General features: G+C 33.0%; 2 protein-coding genes across 7 annotated transcripts in view; both read right to left on the bottom strand.

The window, feature by feature from the left end:
• LOC126760611 (midnolin homolog) overlaps positions 1-2,138 on the bottom strand; it is an 82,433-nt gene extending 80,295 nt beyond the window's left edge. The window contains exon 1 of the mRNA XM_050476375.1: positions 197-2,138. Within this exon, the coding sequence (XP_050332332.1) occupies positions 197-906 (710 nt within the window). The 5' untranslated portion in view covers positions 907-2,138. The remainder of the gene's footprint in view (positions 1-196) is intronic.
• Positions 2,139-9,409: 7,271 nt separating this feature from the next.
• Positions 9,410-19,467, bottom strand: part of LOC126760605 (uncharacterized) — a 203,234-nt gene continuing 193,176 nt past the window's right edge. For all 6 annotated transcript variants that reach the window (XM_050476366.1, XM_050476365.1, XM_050476363.1 and 3 more), the window contains 6 exons: positions 18,770-19,309; positions 17,430-18,692; positions 14,466-14,596; positions 12,239-13,006; positions 12,021-12,161; positions 9,410-11,039 (listed from right to left, as the gene is read on the bottom strand). In XM_050476366.1, coding sequence (XP_050332323.1) covers positions 10,968-11,039; positions 12,021-12,161; positions 12,239-13,006; positions 14,466-14,596; positions 17,430-18,692; positions 18,770-19,309 — 2,915 coding nt within the window. In that variant the 3' untranslated portion in view covers positions 9,410-10,967. The remainder of the gene's footprint in view (positions 11,040-12,020; positions 12,162-12,238; positions 13,007-14,465; positions 14,597-17,429; positions 18,693-18,769; positions 19,310-19,467) is intronic.

Raw genomic sequence — 19,467 nt, 5'->3', positions numbered from 1 at the left:
TTAGCAAGATGTTTTGATGCTGGAGTTCAGGATAATATGTAGAGACAAGTAAAACAAATGGAGTCCACCAAAATTCAGTTCAAGAAAGCATGACTTATCTCACACACATCACATATACAAACTGCCTACCAATTGAAAAATTGTAAAAGTGAAAAAAATATAGGCATAAATATTTAAAAAAATTCAGTTTACTCACTTTTCACGATGCAACAAGCAAATGCGATCCTTGGCCACCTTAAGCTTCTTAGCAATTATCTTCTTTAAGTTTTCCACTGAGATTTGTGGGTCCACTGTCACACCAAAGTTACCACCGGTCGTCGTATTTATATTCAAGTTGATGTGGGGTAGTTGTAAAGCATGCGGCGAGCTTGTGTGCTGCAATGTGGTGGCGGCAAGTGAGCCACTCATAGGCATTGTGCGCGAGGGTAGTATGAAGGCGTTATGTCTCGCCATGGCGGCAGCTATTGAGGATGTTGCAGAACCATTACTATTTGTAGTGGTGGTTGATGCGGCTGGTGAGGACGACGACGAAGACGGCGATGCGTTGTTCGTGGAGGTGGAGGCTGCAACTATGGTGTGAGCATTTGGAGAACTAGTCGCGTTGGTAGCTGCTGCTGTATCCCCATGCTCTGTTGTTAATCTAGTTTCTGATGACATTGATAATGTTGATGTTGAACCACACCCTATACTTGCATTTTTATTACTGATGTTATTTGTTGGACGCGCTGTAGGTGGTGGCATCATATAGCTGGACAAGGTGGCATTGCTGCCGTCACAATGATTTGCAACCCCATCATGTGGAGATGGTGACGCTGTCGTCCTCGTTGCGGAGGATGCTCCGCCGACAACAGCACTTGATGGCGACGGCGACGGTGGCGTTGTAGCAGAATCTGTTGATTTTTCCATGCCGTAATAAAACGTTTCTAACTATTTTAAGCTTTTGCTTGATTTTTAATGGTGAATAATTGTGTATTTTTCGCCTTTTTAATAATTCTTTGTAGTTTCTTTGTTTTGCCGTTTTCACAATTAGTTTTCTGTGCTTAGCAGCACATTGAAACACACAAAATAAAAAGGCAATTATTTCATTTAATTTTTTTTGTTTCTACTTTGTTTCCAATCACTTTATAAACACACACACTCGCGTTATACATATGCAAAGCTACGTAATCGATCGATTTCCCCACACCTTGTGGTATAGTGGAATGAATGGCTATGGTTGCGCGCGGCCTACGTACACGTATGTATGTACATATATGAGATAGAAACGTAGACGACTTGATAGGCTTCGAAAAAGTCAGAGTGATGGCGACGGCGTCAACAACAACGACGACGACGACAGTTGCGAAACCATACAAAAATTGAAAAAGGCAGCCTTACGGAGTTATTGCAACGGCAACTCTATGCCCACAAAAAGTGAATTGAAATAAAAAAACACAAAATTTGACACCGTCCACTGTTGCTGCTTTACGGCTACGTACGTATTTAGTTGGCCTTTTATATTTGTTTGTATGTTTGCACTTATGTGAAATCCACGCTTGGCTGGTGCGAAGTGGTGAGGTATTCGATGATGCTGCTGCTGCAGCAGCTCAATCCACAAATAAACACAATGATGATGATGTTAATGTTTGGTGGTTACGTCGTCAGCGACAACCACGTTGATTTCTTCTGTTGCTGTGGCTGTAGCTTTCAAAATTTTCGAGGGCACACACGAATGCTGTGTGAAATCCACTTACAACAACAACACAATAACATAAATTAAATACAATCACTACTGCGGCTGCTGCGGTTTCGACGCTCACAGAAATTCAATGAGAGCAAGCAAACGAACTAACTAACGATAGCGCCTGGCGATGACCACGACAACGTTTCACCAAAAAAAAAATACCCAGGCCAAACCGACTCACTCAAAATTCACTAAAACCAAACGCACTCACTGAAAGCCGAAAAGCAACTGAACTCAACTGAAATTGTCTATTGTCCGTTGCCTGCTGGCTGGTGGCTGCAGCAGCAGCAGCAGACCCAAGTCAGCTCCCCGAAGCACCGTTTAACCAGAATGTGATTTCTTTCTTTGCTCTTATTGGTGTTGTATACTCTCTTGCGCTTGTAGCAACCTTGCGAGTCGCGAAAAAATTTATAAATACATTTCAGTATACCGCTCAAGCGTTATGTCGGTTGCTATGTGATAACAGAGCGCTAACAACAGCACAATGGAGAAAGAAACGTTCGTAACAGAGAGCGGCGCGCTGCCGACTTCACTCACTAACGTTCGGAAACTAGTCGCTTAGCATAAATAACAATGCACACAACGCTCATATATGCATACTTACATATATGTAAAGTATGTATATTTGTATGTATTTACGTAAGCGCATCTGTGTGCTTGCATTGTTTTTTTGCATTTGCCTCCGGATGGAATGGCGGTAGCTCAATGCAAACAAAATCAGCAATTGAGCAAAAAAACTAAAACGGAATAGGCAGTGGAGCGAGGTGTCGAATTGGGCAATTGGATTGTATTTTCTTGATTTTTTACTTTTTTACGTTTGCGTTTTTCTCAAGGCGACGCTCATATTAATATATATACATATGTATGTATGTAAATACATAAGTAAATAAAGTATGTATGTATTTTTGTTAAAATAACGCTTAACAAGGTGGTTGGAGAAATTATTAAAATTAGCGTGCATGTTACAAAGCATAAATTTAATAAAATAAAATCGGCAAAATTATACGGTTTTCTAAAAATTAACAGGTTTCTCCTTTTAACAAAAAAGAAATATGTATGTATGTTAAAATATGTACATAAGTATGTATGCCACTAATATTGAGGGCTGATCATTGCGTGGGAGCCAAAGGCAAATACTTTTTGTGTGGTGAAAATTTCAACAAGCACAACATCAAATTGGGTTGCCAGCTCCACAGAGCGCCGTCAACAGCGCTGTTAACGTCGGCGCTGCGCCGCTGCTGCAATCGACGACTGTACTGCTCTCGTGACCGGCAAAGCTAACGGTGACGTCAGCTGCTGAGCAAAATGAGCAAACCGCGTGTTAATTGATAAACAGTGGTGACGTTGTACCAAACAGCTACTGGTTTGCCCAAAGGGGGAAAATGTAATAAAAATCATAAAACATATGGGAAAGGTAAATTCAAACTCAACTTGTTATTACCAAACTTCAACATAAGAGCGGTTTTAACAAAATTAAGGAAATTCAATTTCCGTACTGTCGGCTGTATATTTTATAAATTATGTGTATGTGTATACATATGTACATATGTAAATAAAGGATAAAGTATTTATATATGTAGTTAAAATCGGTCATAACCATGATTTAGTCATATAAGATTATGTCGATAGCCCAAAAGCAAAAATTTGTCAAAAGTTATTAAATCAATAGTGTCAAAATCAGCTTTTTTGCTTTGTATAGTTTTGTTTTTATATTGCAAAAAAATTGTTTTTAAAGATTTAAATCAAAATATGAATATGGGAAGATCTTTTCCCTACCCTCATACAGCGTCTTTTACATGTTTCTGTTAAATAGAAGCGAATATGTTAGCGAATGGTGAATTCTTTACTCTGTGCTTTACAGCTCTGTTAGCAGTTCAGTCGAAAAAATCTGCCAGAGAATGTAGAAATCTACCTTCACGGCGTTTGGTTTGCAACAACAACAAATTACATTGATGTACGAATTCACCATTTCTGCTTTCAATACAACATAGTGTTGCCGTTATACTTAAAAATTAAAAAAAATATGTTGAACTTTCGATCGTTGATCCAGAGATCATAGAAGAAAAGTCTTTTGTTCTCTGGTTGATCGTCACTATTGAAGAACTACTTTTCTCACCTTTCGTAAGTTTTTTATTGATAAATTATTGCTCAAAATCTCATCTGAGTTAAAGAGTAAAATGCTTGACGATTTCTAATTCCACTCTAATAAGATATATTTTAGAAATATTTAGAAAACGAGAGTTTTAAAACATTTTTGAATTTCGCAAATTTTCTTATTTCATTTGGTTAACGCCAGCATTGCTTTATTTAGACTTTAGAAAGAATTTAAGAACCGAGGAATGTTTCCTTATGTTTATATTCGATTTTCATGCAAACTTTTCTAAAGAATTAGGCGATCATAATATTTTATAAGCTACATTGTTGTGTTTATTAAAACGTTAAACAAAATAAAATACGGCAGCACTACTGTAAAAAATTTTTCTACTAGGAAGCACCCTGTATTATGGTTTGTGTCAGTGGTTGTGTAAAGAATTCAAGCGAGGTATATGTCCTAGCTATTTGAATGCAGTAGAGAGGAAATAATATTATTTTATTTAAGTTTTTATAATATACATGTATTTTATTATTTTAAAAATAACTAATTACAATATTGGGCAAGAATTTTAGCTGCAAGCCTAGTTAATCTCCTTCGGTTTGATATATTTCGTTTACCTTAACAATTTTTGTTTAATTAAAATTTTTAAACAGGTGGCAATAATTCTCGAAAACGGTTTTCAATAATAAGACTCTTTAAATAATTTTAGTTTGATATCCTATCCTGATATCATAAATAAAATTGTAACTAAAAATTTTAAACAGGTGGCAATATTTCTCGAAAACGGGGGTTCAAAAGTAAGTAATCCCTTTAGTTTGATACCTACATTACTATATTTAAATTTTTACTAGTAAAATTTTAAACTAAAATTTTTTAACAAGTGGCAACATTTCTCGAAAATATTATCATGTTTAATTTTTGTAAGCCCTTTTTATTTTCATAACGATAATGTAATATTAAGAGTATTTTGAAAATTTAAAAATTAAATTTTTTTAACAGGTGGCAGCCCTCCATAATTTTTTAATCATCACTAGCAGTGACTCACTTAATTTTGTAGTATTTCCCCGACAAGGGTTTTCAATAATCTCTTCAAATCCCTTTAGTTTGACCTTTCATAAATAAAATTTTAAACCTAAATTTGTTAACAGGTGGCAATGTTTCTCGAAAATATTGTCACATATTTAAAATAATTAAAATATTTAAAATTTTTTTTAATTTAAAAATTAATATTTTCTAACAAGTGGCAACCCTAAATATTTTTTTTATTTATCATTAACAGTAAAACTCTAATTTTGCGGCGATAATGTAATATTTAAAATGTTTTTTAATTTAAAAATTAATACTTTTTAACAAGTGGCAACCCTAAATATTTTTTTTTATTTATCATTAACAGTAAATCTCTAATTTTGCGGCGATAAGGTAATATTTAAAATGTTTTTTAATCTAAAAATTAATATTTTCTAACAGCTGGCAACCCTAAATAATTTTTTTTATTTATCATTAACAGTAAAACTCTAATTTTGTGACATTTTTATTGTTATTGTAAGCCAAAAAAAATTTTAAGTTCTTACTGACTGCCCTAGTGATCCTTCAGAAACCCTGTAGAAACCTGTGTCCACAATTTCCACTTTTTTTGTGCCAATTTCTGGTATCAACAACAACAACACTGAAATAAAACTCCATTGTTTTTATACTTTAAATATTAATCTTGTATATTTATGTGGTTATATTTGGTTTGTTTGTGTATTAATGCATAGATGTGTGTGTATGTGTGAGTGTGTCTGTGTCACGTGGTTCATTGCCACCAACTTTTCTCTAGTATGCATTTATATACGTATATAAGTTTATATATACTTTATGTATTCATGTGTACATAATTTTACTGCTATTCATGTGTGTGTGTATATAGTAGCTTTAGTTATGAGAGTTCAGCTCATAATCAATTTGCAAATTCAATACAATTCTCAATAGTTGCTAAATAAACATTTCAATGATTATTACATAAATATGAGTATATACGCATACGCATACAATTACATAATCTTGCAGCTCTATGCAATTATGTACATATGTATGTGTGTGTAGCTGAGTGTGCAAACATTTGCTTGTATGTGTGTATGTGTGTGTATTTGCATAGCGTTTGCCTCAATAATTTCATTACTTAACAAATTTTGAGAGTCGCTTGAGAGTGAGGGGCATAAGGGGTATGCTCTTTTAACATTAACTTGCCGCAAGTAGCGCCGCGAGTTTTGGGCAGCGTTTGCAAGTATTTTTTTTAATTTTCTTATTTTGCCTTAAAAATAACAAATTATAATTAATCTGCTTATAAATTTTCTGAAACTTTTTCTCTTTTATTTACTCTCTTCGGTTCATTTCTTTTATATTTTCTTGCTTTTTTCGCTGTGACTGTATTTCCAAACATACTTTTAGGCGCTTAAATAGGTTTATTCGTGTTTGTGTGTGTGTATTTATAGGTACAATTGCAATAATGTCCTTAGTGAAAAGTAAAAATATGTGCAATTTTTCGTTTCAGCGTAATGGAAATAAATACAAGTGTTTGCATGTATGTGTGTGTGTTTGCCTTTAATTTATGAGCAGTTAGCCTCCATTTTACAAATATGTATGTTTGCAAGTATATACAGAAACTCAATTGTAAGAAGCTAGTGACGTCAGCAGCGCTCGAAAATTTTATTATATAACCGTTATATGTATGTATGTATGTATGTATTCCTAAATATGTATATAGGATCTAACGAACAACACAAACATACATTTTCACTACTCTAAGACACACTAACAGAAGGCAGATAGTCTATGCATGGATGTTTGTTTCTTTGTTTGTATGTATGTATGTATGTATGTATCTATGTAATTTAGTGTTTTTCATACAAATCGATTGTTTTAGGAAAAGTTGTAAATAATACTATTGGTTAAAAATAAAAAAAAATACTAATTAAAAAAATTAATAATTAATAAAATTTTAAATTTAATACTAAAAAAAGATATGTATTATTAAATATTAATTTTAGTAAAAATATTAATTTAAAAAAAGTTTAATAATTAATAGAAAATTAAATTGCATAAGCAGGTATATAAGGAGAAAACATTATAAAAATAAAAATTTACTAAAATACACCAATTTTAATAAAAAAAAATATTTAATAAAAAACTAAAATATAAAAATATTTAAAGAAAAATTATTTTCATAAAATATTTTGAAATATACGAAACTTAATAAAAAAATATAATAATTAATAGAAAAATAAATTACATAAATATATATGTACATATGTACATTACATAATATACAAAAATTTTAAAAATTAAAATATATTAATTTTAGTTAAAAAAAAATCTGTAATAATGTAATAACAAAAATGCTATAATAATACTATAATTTTTTTGCGATAAAAATTTCTAGACTAAATTTAATTATTTTTTCAAATTAAATTTTTTTTTAATTAAAATAAATTTACCTAAACATAAAAACATATTTTTTAAAGAAAATAAAAATATAAAAATTAATAAATTAATTAATTACATACATATAATGTATATAAGGAGAAAATATTATAAAAAATAGGTACTAATTTTAATTTAAAAAAATTATAATTATTAAAACTTTTTTTAAAATAATAAATAAAATAATTAATTATATAATTATGTATATAAAGATAAAAAATTATAAAATTACAATTATTAATATTTTTTATTATAAATAATTATAATAATTAATAAAAAAATATTAATTATGTAAAAATATAAAGAAAAAAATATAAAAATAAAAATATGCTATTTTTAGCTTAAAAAAAATTATAATTTTCAAAATATTTGTTTTTTTTTTAACTTATTAAAAGATAATAGTAACAATATTACAATAGTTTTAGCACTAATATTTTTTCTATAAAATTTAATAATCCATATTTTTTAATTAAAATAATTTTACTAAAAATAAAAGTTAAACAATAATTTTTTTCAATGAATTTTTAATATCAAAGTAAATAATTAAGAAACCAAAGTGGCGAAGAACTGCTAGTTTAATGTTTAAGCTTTAAAGATTATGTGAATAATATATAAAAAACATTTAATATTGAAATATTTATGTTTAATTTTTCAATTTGTTTGACTATTATGCTCATTTTCTACACGTCACTGTTTGCTAAATTAATTGAAAGTCGGCAATTGATTAATTACGAAGCAGCAAGCTACTGAAGTATTAATTACAACAACAAATCTACAATGATTTTCATATACATACATTTGCTTGCTTATGCATGTAAATATATTTATGTATATATGTAAGTATGTATGTACTTCTTTCAACGCTATATATGCCATTGCTAACACACCATATCAAAACTATATGCTTTTTGTATGTCATTGTTTATATTTAGGTGTATGCGCTTGTAAAGGTTTATATATGTATATTGCAGCAAGAAGACAAATATAAAAAATAAACAGATAAATATGGAAAAACAAAAAATTAAAAAATAAAAAAGTGAAAATAAAAAAATTCAAAAAAAAAAATACATACATATGTATATAATTAAAATGATTTTTAAATTAATTTTTAATATACATATACATATGTATGTATATATATGTATATATATACTATATGTATAAAAAAGGTTTTAAAAATGTTTTTAAAGTTTCAAACAATTTTTTTGATGCTTCTAATAATTAAATGTAAGTAAATATCCATTTATTAATTTAATTCGAACAAGTCTTTAAACGAAATCAATGCTTTGAGTCACACTGTATTTAAAATGCAGGCAACATCTCGCAACATGTTGCTACAACATTTATTACAGCTGTTAAATACAAATTATTATTGAAAAGTGATAGTTCATTTAAATCTGAACAAAATTAAGGAAAATAATTACATTTTGTTTATAAATAAAAAGTAGTTTATAATTAATTTAATTATAATTAAATAAAAAAAAGAGATGAGTTAGGCTACTTTCGTAAACACAATATGCAATAACACTAAAATGTATCACAAAGTAGTATTTGTAGCTTTCATGATAATTCTTTCTGAGGATATGCCCAAGACCCCAACAACTGTTAGCAATACTTTTTTTTTTGCAATAACCGCGAAAATTCCATAAATATGGAAAGATTTAGAAAAAAACAAAAACTTGAGTCACCAAGGAAATGTGCTTGGATACGGGATTGTAGCTTTCGGAGTCATACCAGATCTTATCATTATATTGTAATTAATGCGGTGTCCTCCCTTTTTCTTCTTTATTGGCGTAGTCATCGCTTACGCGGTTAAACATAAAGAAGAAAATAGCCTCGGACGAGAGACAGTGTTCTCTCTAGGACGTTAAATTTTTATGCAGCTGAGTTGGATTATAAAAAATTTCAGCACCTTTAAAAGTGCTTTGTACTGATTAAATCAATCTCTTCAATTCTTAAGAAAATATTGTGGTTGTAGCGGCAGAAAACATTCTTGAAGTAATTTCGAGAAATGGTACCGAGTTCACAGTCCTTGGCTGGATAAAAATACAGGTTCATTACGGCTACTTAGAACCGACTGTCGTGGGAACGGTATTATCAAGAAAATAATATCCGGTTTTTATTAATTGTGTATATTACATCGGCTTTCTAACTCGTTAAAACTGTACAGATTATGGCAATTAAATTAAAGTTCTCTAGAGCCGCTTTTTATATCAAAGTTAGAGAAACTAATGTAAAAAAATGAAAAAAAGATGAAAAAAAGATGAAAAAAAGATGAAAAAAAAATATAACTGTATAATAAACATATAAATAACGTATGCATTAAAATAAATGGAAATTATTGTACCTCTTGAGAATAAGAAATTTGCCAAAAATGTTTGCTTGTTAACTTAAAAAGTGTATAAATCGCCAGTTAATTTAAAATAATATTTCGTAGCTATTATTTAAATATATACACTGCACTTGAGTCATTTGATATACATATATATTCATTTATGTATTTGTATAATTATAGCAACTAAGCTAATGCTAGCACTGTAAGGACGAATTCTGCAAAAGGTCAACGTGTTCACGATTGATTTTTTTTTGTTTTTTTTTTGGTTTTTGTTGTGTTTGAAATTTGTGGTTTACGGCTTGTGGTGTTATCATCTTTATTATAATATTTTTTTCTTTATTTACGTTGTGTGTATATAATATATTTATGTATGTTGGTATGTATGCAAGTTTTTTGTTTTTGTTTGTTTGTATATATCGCTCAACACTATTCTTTTGTATAATATGCTAACAATTAGTATAACTAAAGTAATTAAATTGTTTTTTTTTTTGTTTTTGTTTTGCTTTATTTCCTTTTTGCTATTTTCCTTTAATATTTACTTTAATTTTGCTAGTTGTATGTGTGTGTCTGTGTTTATGTTTGCATGTGAAACGCGAGTTTTTGTGGCTTTAATGGCGGTGTTTTATATTTTTTTTGTATATTGCATATATATTTTTTATTTATGTATAAATATATTTCATATGCGTGTGTGTGTGTTGCATTAGAGCAGAGAACGCTAGTTAGTTAGGCAGCTAACGGGGTAATTACATACATGGAAATCTTCGCTAGTTAATTTCATTTATATTTTCCTTGCAACTTTACGCTTAGAACGCTTATGCTTTACAGTTATTATGCATTATTCTTCTGCTAGTAAATTTATGCGTGTTAATATGGTTTTTTTCTCAATTTTTAATTTTCGCTTTTGCAATTTTTGTTTTTTACTTTTGCATTTTATTTTATTCATTTTTTTTTAATTTTTTATGTGTATTTATATGCAAGTATGTATGTTTGTTTAGTTATACGCACCTAATGAACATTCAATTTCATTTGCTACAGTTTCTTGTTATTGTTTTAGCATAGTTAACCAACTGCAATTTACAATTTATAAATTATTTTTATTTTTTTATATTTTTTTCTCTATATTTTTTTTTTTATTTTATGTTTGTTTGCTTCTTTTTTGGAAATACAGGTGTGAAGTTTCGCTTAAACTGCTAGAAGTGACTTGCAACTATTTTTATATATTTACTTGTTTATATATGTTTCTAATTTTTAATATTTTTTGTTTTTATCAGCATAGTAATTATATGTTTTAGCCAGTTTTATAATTTTTTTAATATCTACTTATTCCTTTTTATTTAAAAAAAACGCTTGCCTTAAATATAAATTGGATTCTCCTGGCCGGTAAGTAATCGGAACATTGATGTCGGCATTGTTTTCATTAGAATCTGCAAAGAAAAACGAATTAAGTGATATCTTATATGACGAAAAATATGAAAGGAATGATACGAAAGCTTTATAAAAAAGGGAAGTGTTTATAAACTGCAACGTACATTGTATGTATGTATATCAAATATACATAAATTCCTTTTTGAGTATGCCAACTTTTTTGTTTATTTTTTTATTTGCCTTTTATTTTTATTTTTTTTTGTTTTGTTTATTTTTTCCTATACTTTTTTAACAGTTTTTAAATTTGTTTAAATTTTTTATTTTATTCATTTGTTTATTTGTTTTAATTTTAATATTTTAATTAATTTTTATTTTTTTTTTAATATTTGATTTTAAACCAGGTGGCAACCCTTCCTAAAAATATGCATGTCTTTACTTTTTGTTTTGCTTATTTTTATTTATTTATTTTAATTTTAATTTTTTTTAATTTTTAAATTGATTTTAAAACAGCTGGCAACTCTTCCAAAAAATATTTTCATTAGCAAGGTTCTTTAACGCTCTTTAATTTTATACCCATATAACACAATATACCCATGTTATTATGATTATGAAATTATCTTTACAACCTAAATGAAACAGGTGGTAACTCTTCACAAAAAATCACTTGTTAAGTTTGGTACCAATATAGTAAAATCGAATTTGTAAGAATTTTGTAACTTAAAATGTTGAAACAGGTGGTTACACATCACGATATATAAATTTCAATTAGATGGCAATCCTAGCGCAAAAATAGTTTACAATTGGGAGCTTTCTTAAATCTCATCAATTTGTAATACTTCCTCATAAATTTTTTGACTTCAAATTTTCAGAACAGATGGCAACTTTCTCTCATTGAAATCTCTTCCAGTGCAATTAAACTAATATTTTTCGACGTGAATTTTTTCGAAAAATAAATAAGATCAGTTTCGTGGAAAATCGTGTTAGTTAAAAGTTCGTATGATTTTGAGTCCTTAAACTATTCTGCATAATAACTCGCTCACCTCGCCCACTGACGTCGCCAGCAAATTGACGATCTTCTCATGTGGCACCGCCACCACACTTTGATTATTGATTTCAATAATGCGATGACCCACGCGCACACCACCACGCTCAGCGATGCCGCCACGCAGCAAGCTGCAAATCTGTAACGGTAAAAAATAAATTAAAAACTTCGCACTAATTGCCGAACTTCATATAAAATTTTCTGCACGCCACTCACCACACCATTTTGTACGCTGAAACCCAATTGGTACTTGGTGTTGGGTCGCTTGATCTTCACCTCGACCACAGGTGCGCACGGCACCACTGTAAACTTCACCACAGTCTGGTTTTTCGTATTCTTTATGTACGTCTGACACGTGGAAAGCGGCAGCCCCACCAAACTCAGGCCATTAATGGCAATCAGCTGATCACCAATATTCAATTGACCACAACGCGCCGCCGCACCGGACGACATGAGATTCGCTATGACCACCGTGGGCAACATTGAACCCCAACCGCTCTCCACAATGACCACACCCAAGATTTCGCCTTTAGCCTTTGGTACTACGACCTCCTTTTGTAGTTCCTTCTTGGCGAATATCTCCAGTTCATCGCCGAAGATTTCCTGACTGTTGAGCACCTCCTGATAGTCCATTTCCTTGACAAAGCTATGATCCTCAATTCCGTTCGCTTTCAGGAACTCCATGTAGGCCACCTGGAAGGCCTGTCCAATTGATTGTGCGATAAATTGCGCCTCATCACTCTCGAAGACGTGACAGATCATTTTCGGTGTACGATTCGGTTTGGGCGCATCGTCAATGTCCTGCGGCACGAAACGACGTCGCGCCATCAGCACCACCAGATCGCCAATATCCGCTATGTAGGAGATGGTGCGCAGCGCATGATCCATCATGATCTCCTTGAGGTCGGTGTTGAGTACCATTATCTTCTCGGTTGATATGAAGAGATCCACCTCGGTGCTGGGCTGTACATCGCCGTCGGGTGCCTGAAAATTGAGCGTACAAAGGTACAAATTAGTATCGTATATAGAGTGGTCAAAGGGGTAAAGAAATGCGAGCAAATTACTTTATTTACTAGTTTTTTTAAAGCAAGAGATGGCGTGACAAATGAGTCGAATACTTACCAGGGCCTTTAGTTGGTCCCGCAGAGCAAAGAAGAATGTTCATGAAAATACAAAGCATATTCAATGTTACATACATATTACATGTTTAGAACAAATGTTCGCCAGTTTCAAAGAATATAACGGGACTAACACATTTTTTAGAATAATTTTTACTTGAATAATAAGATCATATTGGTTCCGACTTAAAATTAATATACTATATATTTCATGGTATTTTTGGAAGTAATATTTCCTGGCCTTAATAAATAAAATAAGTAAATATTAATATTTAATTCATTCGGAAACTCTGAGTATGCTCTCGTAAACTCTGGGAAGCCTAGCGATGGGTTCTGGCTCTATTTCACACATTGCTTGTTTCATATTGGCCGACCGTTTTCATATTCCGACCGTTCTCCAAGAGCTTCCACAAAAACGTCAAAAAGCTTTAAGTCGACGTGCCGGGGTCAACGATTAACGGTGCCCTGGTGGCTGCGGTCCGTGTAATCGGACTGCTTAGCATGAGACGTCGTCTTGCATAAAACAAAGATGGTCAAAGTCTGTGCCTTAAACTTTCTGACCCTAAAAGTGTTCTCCTCAAGACTATAGAGAACCAGCTGGTACCGCCAAGAGATATAGCGGCTTCTTAAGGATCGTTATCGGAAATACGTCGAAGTGGGAATTTGAATAGGTCAAAATTCTTATGGCAAGAAGCTCTTACTGTGAAAATATCATATGTTTTTAAAAATTTCTTGAATTGTTGTACTTAGGGAGCCTAACTGGATTAGTCTGAATACGTACATACATATGTTCGCCTATAAAATATTCATTTCCAATAACCAAGGTATGAAGAAAAGTTTTCGCTGAATTCCAATCAGAGAATGAAGAAATGGGAATCAGATGGAGTAGTCGTTTTCGATTCGTCACTTCAGTACTTTTCTGTACTTGATATGTTTGAGTTCGGATCTGTTAGGCCACAGATTCTGTTAGAATTCGCCTTAAGCGCATACATCTTAAAGGCTGATTACGCCTCATTGAACTAGTAATTGAACTCCATATGATATCGCAAAGGACCAAAACTGGTCTATGCGTGGCTCATTGGCCTACCATATTAACCTAACCTAAGTTTATAAGGAAGTTTATAGCCCCTTACTATTTTAACAAGCTCTTACTTAAAAACTACGATAAATATTTCAATAAATTACACAAAATACTTAGTCTTCGATTTTGTTGGTCTAAAAATTTACATCATGCATATTTAATGTACTCATGATTAGCAAGATCTAGCCAATTCAAACTACCATTAAACACTTTTTTGTTGGTAAAAATTGATGTAAGGACTCACCTTAATGCGTGAAACCGCCTCTTCGGCTTGCATCATGCGCGTCGACTTCGTGGGTTGGCCCTCACACACCAGCTGTGTGGAACCAAGATACTTGGCGCGGAAGAGTACGCCCTCGATAAGCACTGCGCCACCTATTTTCGGTCGAGAGCGTGTGAGGATGCGTATTTTTGTTGAACAGGGTTGATTTTTGTTTAAGGTTAGCGGGTGACAAAAGTGGCATTATGTTAGAGATTTAAATAACTAATTATAGATTTTTGTCTACTTTTTTTGATTTTTTATTTAATTAGAGCAAAGTTTCTAATATAAAGCAATTCTAAGTGACCGTGACGCAATGTTTCGAGTAGGAGTGATGGTTGATTTTCTTACACTTTATTTTGGCTTTGAAAAAAATACAATAAAATAAATAAACTCAAACAAGAAGGACCGTTTTGATGCTTATATAACTAATTCATATACTATGTTAGATGTGTACTGATGCATAAAAAAAAATTATCGACCGTTTAAATTCGATTAATGACATTATCTATTATCTATTATATATATTTTTTTGATTTCAAGCCGAAAATGAGTTTTTAACAAGAAAGACTGTTAGTCCCTTACATACTGTATTAGAGATGTGAAAAGATAAATTATAAAATTTATCGAATGAAGAAGTTATTGTCTTTTTGTATATTTTATATTTATTTTTTTTAATTTCAAAAATGATAAATATTTAATTTCAAAAATTTATCGAAAAACGATAAACAATTAATTGTAAACAAATTTTCGAAAAGTAAATATCCATGTTTTCAGCATATTAATTTTTATACAATCTTCTATTGATAAGTAGATAAATTTAATGATGCAGTTAAACCATTTATAAAAATATCGTAACCATTTTCGTTTATCCAATATTTTTTACTTTTTTAAACCAATTAATTCTGATTAAAAATTTATTATTAAGCAAACACTACAAAATCATTCATAATCAAGCGATTTCTAAAAATTATCGACAAGTTCAGTGCGTACAAGCAATCGATTTTTTTTTCATTATTATATGCTACTTTTTTATATTTTTTAGAAACCCGATTTATCCTTCGATCATTTTAAAAATTATCGATAAATTCAAATAATCGATTTTTTCAATATTACTTTTATTTTTAAAATTTTTATGATGTTTATCTGATTAAATTTATCAATCAAACATTTCATGCGTTCGTATTCAAAAATAATCGGTTTGGATTTTCAAAAAATGTGCTTAGCTAAAAATGTCAATCGGTTGACTAACAGATTACAATTAAAAAGTAAAGAGTTGAAAAAATAATCGATTATTATTACACACCACTAAAACATAAAAAAAAAATAATAAAGGAAAACTGCAAAAGTAGATGATTTGAACGTTTAAATGAGATAAAAAGTATTATCGATAACTGAAGTCGAGTAATCGTTTCCAATAATCGAAATAATAGTTAAAAAATAATCGATTACTTAGTAGACATTAAAAATTATCTTAATTTTAAGATTTGAGCCTTTAGTTGAAATAAATATATCATTATTATCGATTAATGAAGTCGAGTAATTGTTTACATGGAGGGCACAATAGACCAAAGGTCGCGGTGCATCCCTCATAAATAAATCTACAATTGTTTACAAATGTTGAAATAGTGGTTAAAATTAATCGATTACTTAGTAGGCGATAATTAGATAATAATCGATTACAGTAGGCGGTCAAAATCATATTGCTAAAGTGCAAAAATTTGAGATGCCAGCGTTTAGTTGAGATGTAATAATTATCGATTAATAAAGTCGAAATAATAATTAGATAATAATCGATTACTTAGTAGGCGGTCAAAATATAATGCTAAACTGCAACATTTTCAGATTTGAACGTTTGTTTGAGATGAAAATTATTATCGATTAAAAAAGTCGATATAATAATTAGACAATAATCTATATTTGAGCGTTTAGTCCAGACAAAAATTATTATTACTGATTAAAAAGTCTAAGTAATAATCAGATAATAAACGATTTTTATCGATTTTGGAAGTAATAGTTACAAATAATCGATTATGGATTATTGATAAAAAAATCACCAAAAAACTAGTATGATATACTTTTGATTAAAAAGTCGAACTAATAATTAGATAATAATCGATATTTATCGAAAATCGAACTAATAGTTTAAAATAGTCGATTATTGATATAAAATCGATTCAAAAATTAAATATTATATATTTTCAAAAGTTTAATCTCTAATAAATTTAACAGTTTTCCTATTTTTTTTCTTTTTTCTTCTTACTCCCTCATCCATCGCCGTCACGGTCACTACACTAAAAGTATATAAGTTTCTATGTATATAATATAAAAAACATTTAGAAATATTATCTTACAAAGTATGCGGCGGTTTGAAAGCAGTTTTACATAATTGTTTGTTTTTGTTTATTTTTTGTTCGTCAGAAAACGAAACGTAACGGAACGCATGCAAAAATAAAGAGTTATCACAGATTAGCAGAATGTTGAAAATATCTCAGTTGTACTAGAAGAATGTAGTTGAAATAGAAAATCGACGATCGATCGTGTTGTACAAATTAAAAAATAACAACTGCAAATGGGCGTCACTCGGTCAAACACGAACACTACCAACGAACTTCGAAACAAACGAACAAAAATAACATATACGAACATACCAGAGAATTTGGAAAAATATACTATATATCGAGACTACTACAACAATTTGTTTGATGCAATTTTGATGAAAATTATCGGAAACTCTACACGAACTCATTTGCAGTGTTCGGCAGCGGCGCGAGCGACTCGGCTACTTCGGATACTTCGGCAAATTTCAGCGCTTCTAACTAATAATTGAACTCGCGCGGCTGCTGCACGCCCATTTACAACAATGCTATTCTAATAGTAACAACAACAACGTTGACTAAAATTGGCATAACGACACTACTTGCGCGAAGATAAACCCAATACATTTACCTTCTTTGTTCTTACTCTTTTTGACTTTTTTCTCGCCACTGGTGCTATTGGAGCCAGCGGAGCTGCTGTGACCGCCGCCACCACTGCCACCGCCGCCCACACCGACACCGCTGCCATTGCCACTGACGTTGCCGCCAACATTGCCGTTCGCATTGCCGGTGCCAAGGAGGCCGATGCCACCACCAACACCAACACCACCACTACCAGTACCGCTACCACTGCCGCTGCCGCTGCCACTGTTGCTGCCGCCGCTATTCGCCAAGCCATTTGAGTTGATCGTCGACAAATCGAGTTCTTTCTTCGAGTTAGCGCTGATGCAGGCGGAGCCATCGGAGCCGCCCGGACTGCCCATACCCACGACGCAGTCTTGCACATCGATGGACTTCAGCGGCGACTTGTCGCTGTGCTCCGACGACGACATGGAACCGTCAATGTCGAGCAATTTGCTAGTGGAATTCTTCGGTGGTATTGGCGGTGGGATTTCGGGCATGGTCGAGAGCAAGGCATTGTAGCCGTTGCGTGTCTTGGTGCTCGCCATTTGTTTGGGCGAGATTTTCGAGAGCAACGAGGAGCGTGGCTTGCGCGACTCCCACGACTTGTTTTCATCATAGTAACCCTGATCGTCGAGCCGTTGATGGCCAAGCAGGCGATCCGTCTCGAGATCGGTGTCGACATCATCTTCGTCGGCGCTCAAATTCTTCGAATGATGTCCCGGCGAGGAGGCGAGCAGACTTTTGTTGGCGCTATTATCCAAATGGCGTGGCAGCCAAACGGGCGAGTTCATCACAGGCGAAGGCGTACGCGGCATGCTGCGTTCGGGTATGGGTGGTGGTGGCGGTTGTGATTGCGTTTGCGATTGTGACTGTGACTGTGACTGTGTGGATGACAACGTTTGCGTGGTTGGCAGCAGTTGTGTTTGCGTGTGCGATTGGTTGGTGGCGCGTAGCGCATTGCTCAGCACCGACGGTGCATTGCTGCTGCCGCTCTGATGCTGTGCGCTGTGTAGTTTGTTGCGGTTGAGTGTTGAGCTGATGGCCGAGGCCACCGATGTGACGCCGCTACCGCTGTTAGAGCCGAGCGCTGTGCCCAGTGCATTTATGGGCGATGTGGTGCTCGGCGGTGGCGCTCCGTGCGAGTTGTTGTCTTTGTAGGGCGTGGGCTGTAGTATCTCCGGCTCCGGACTGAGTATGTTCGGTTTGCGGTGCGGTGCGGGTGCCGGTGGTGGTGGCGTCATCTGCACCATGTCGGGACGATGGAAAATACCTGCGGTTATGTGAAAAAATATGATTTTAGTATACAGCCTCAATTTAAATGGGTGGAAAAACATGCATAAGTCATACTTATCGAGTAAAGTGAGTCCAACTCGGGATCGATATTCTTGAATACTTTATTATTGCTGTTGCTGGTTGGACTCTGACCGAGCAGCTCGCGTTCGCGTCCATCACGCTTCGTGCTCGAACGCACCGACTCGCGTCCAGAATCCTCGTGCATACCCAGTGCCGATGTGGGACTATCGTTTTTATGCAAATATGTCGTATCGTGCATAATATTCGACGATATTGAGTTGTTACGCGGCTCGCCGCCAACACCACCACCACCGCCATCGGTTGTCGAGATGGTGAGATTATTCATGCTATTTATACTGTTGTTGGTGGACAAACGTTTCATATCCATCAACATCGATATGCCACCACTGCCGATGGGGTTGTGATGTATCGCGGCACTCGGTTGCTGCAAATTATTGTTGAGATTATTTTGGTTCTCCGTGTCGGAGGTGTGACCCGACGATAAGCCATCCTCAAGTACCGGCATGCTGGAGGCATAATATTTTGTGTAGTTGGAGCAAGATGTCGAAACGCCATTGATTTCACCGGAGAGACCTGTAAAGTGAATAGAATGGTAGTATATTCCAAAAGGCTATCACATAAAGACAATGGAATAAAATTCATGCGGTCCCGAGGCTTCGTGAAAAGTTAGAAGTTTTTAAATAACTGTCTAAATTTGACAAGATCTTGCCAGTTGCCCACTAAGCATCCGG

This window comes from Bactrocera neohumeralis, chromosome 5 (assembly GCF_024586455.1).
Source record: "Bactrocera neohumeralis isolate Rockhampton chromosome 5, APGP_CSIRO_Bneo_wtdbg2-racon-allhic-juicebox.fasta_v2, whole genome shotgun sequence".
NCBI lineage: Eukaryota > Metazoa > Arthropoda > Insecta > Diptera > Tephritidae > Bactrocera > Bactrocera neohumeralis.
The sequence above is the reverse complement of the archived record's forward strand: the minus strand, read 5'-3'. Positions and strand labels throughout refer to the sequence as shown.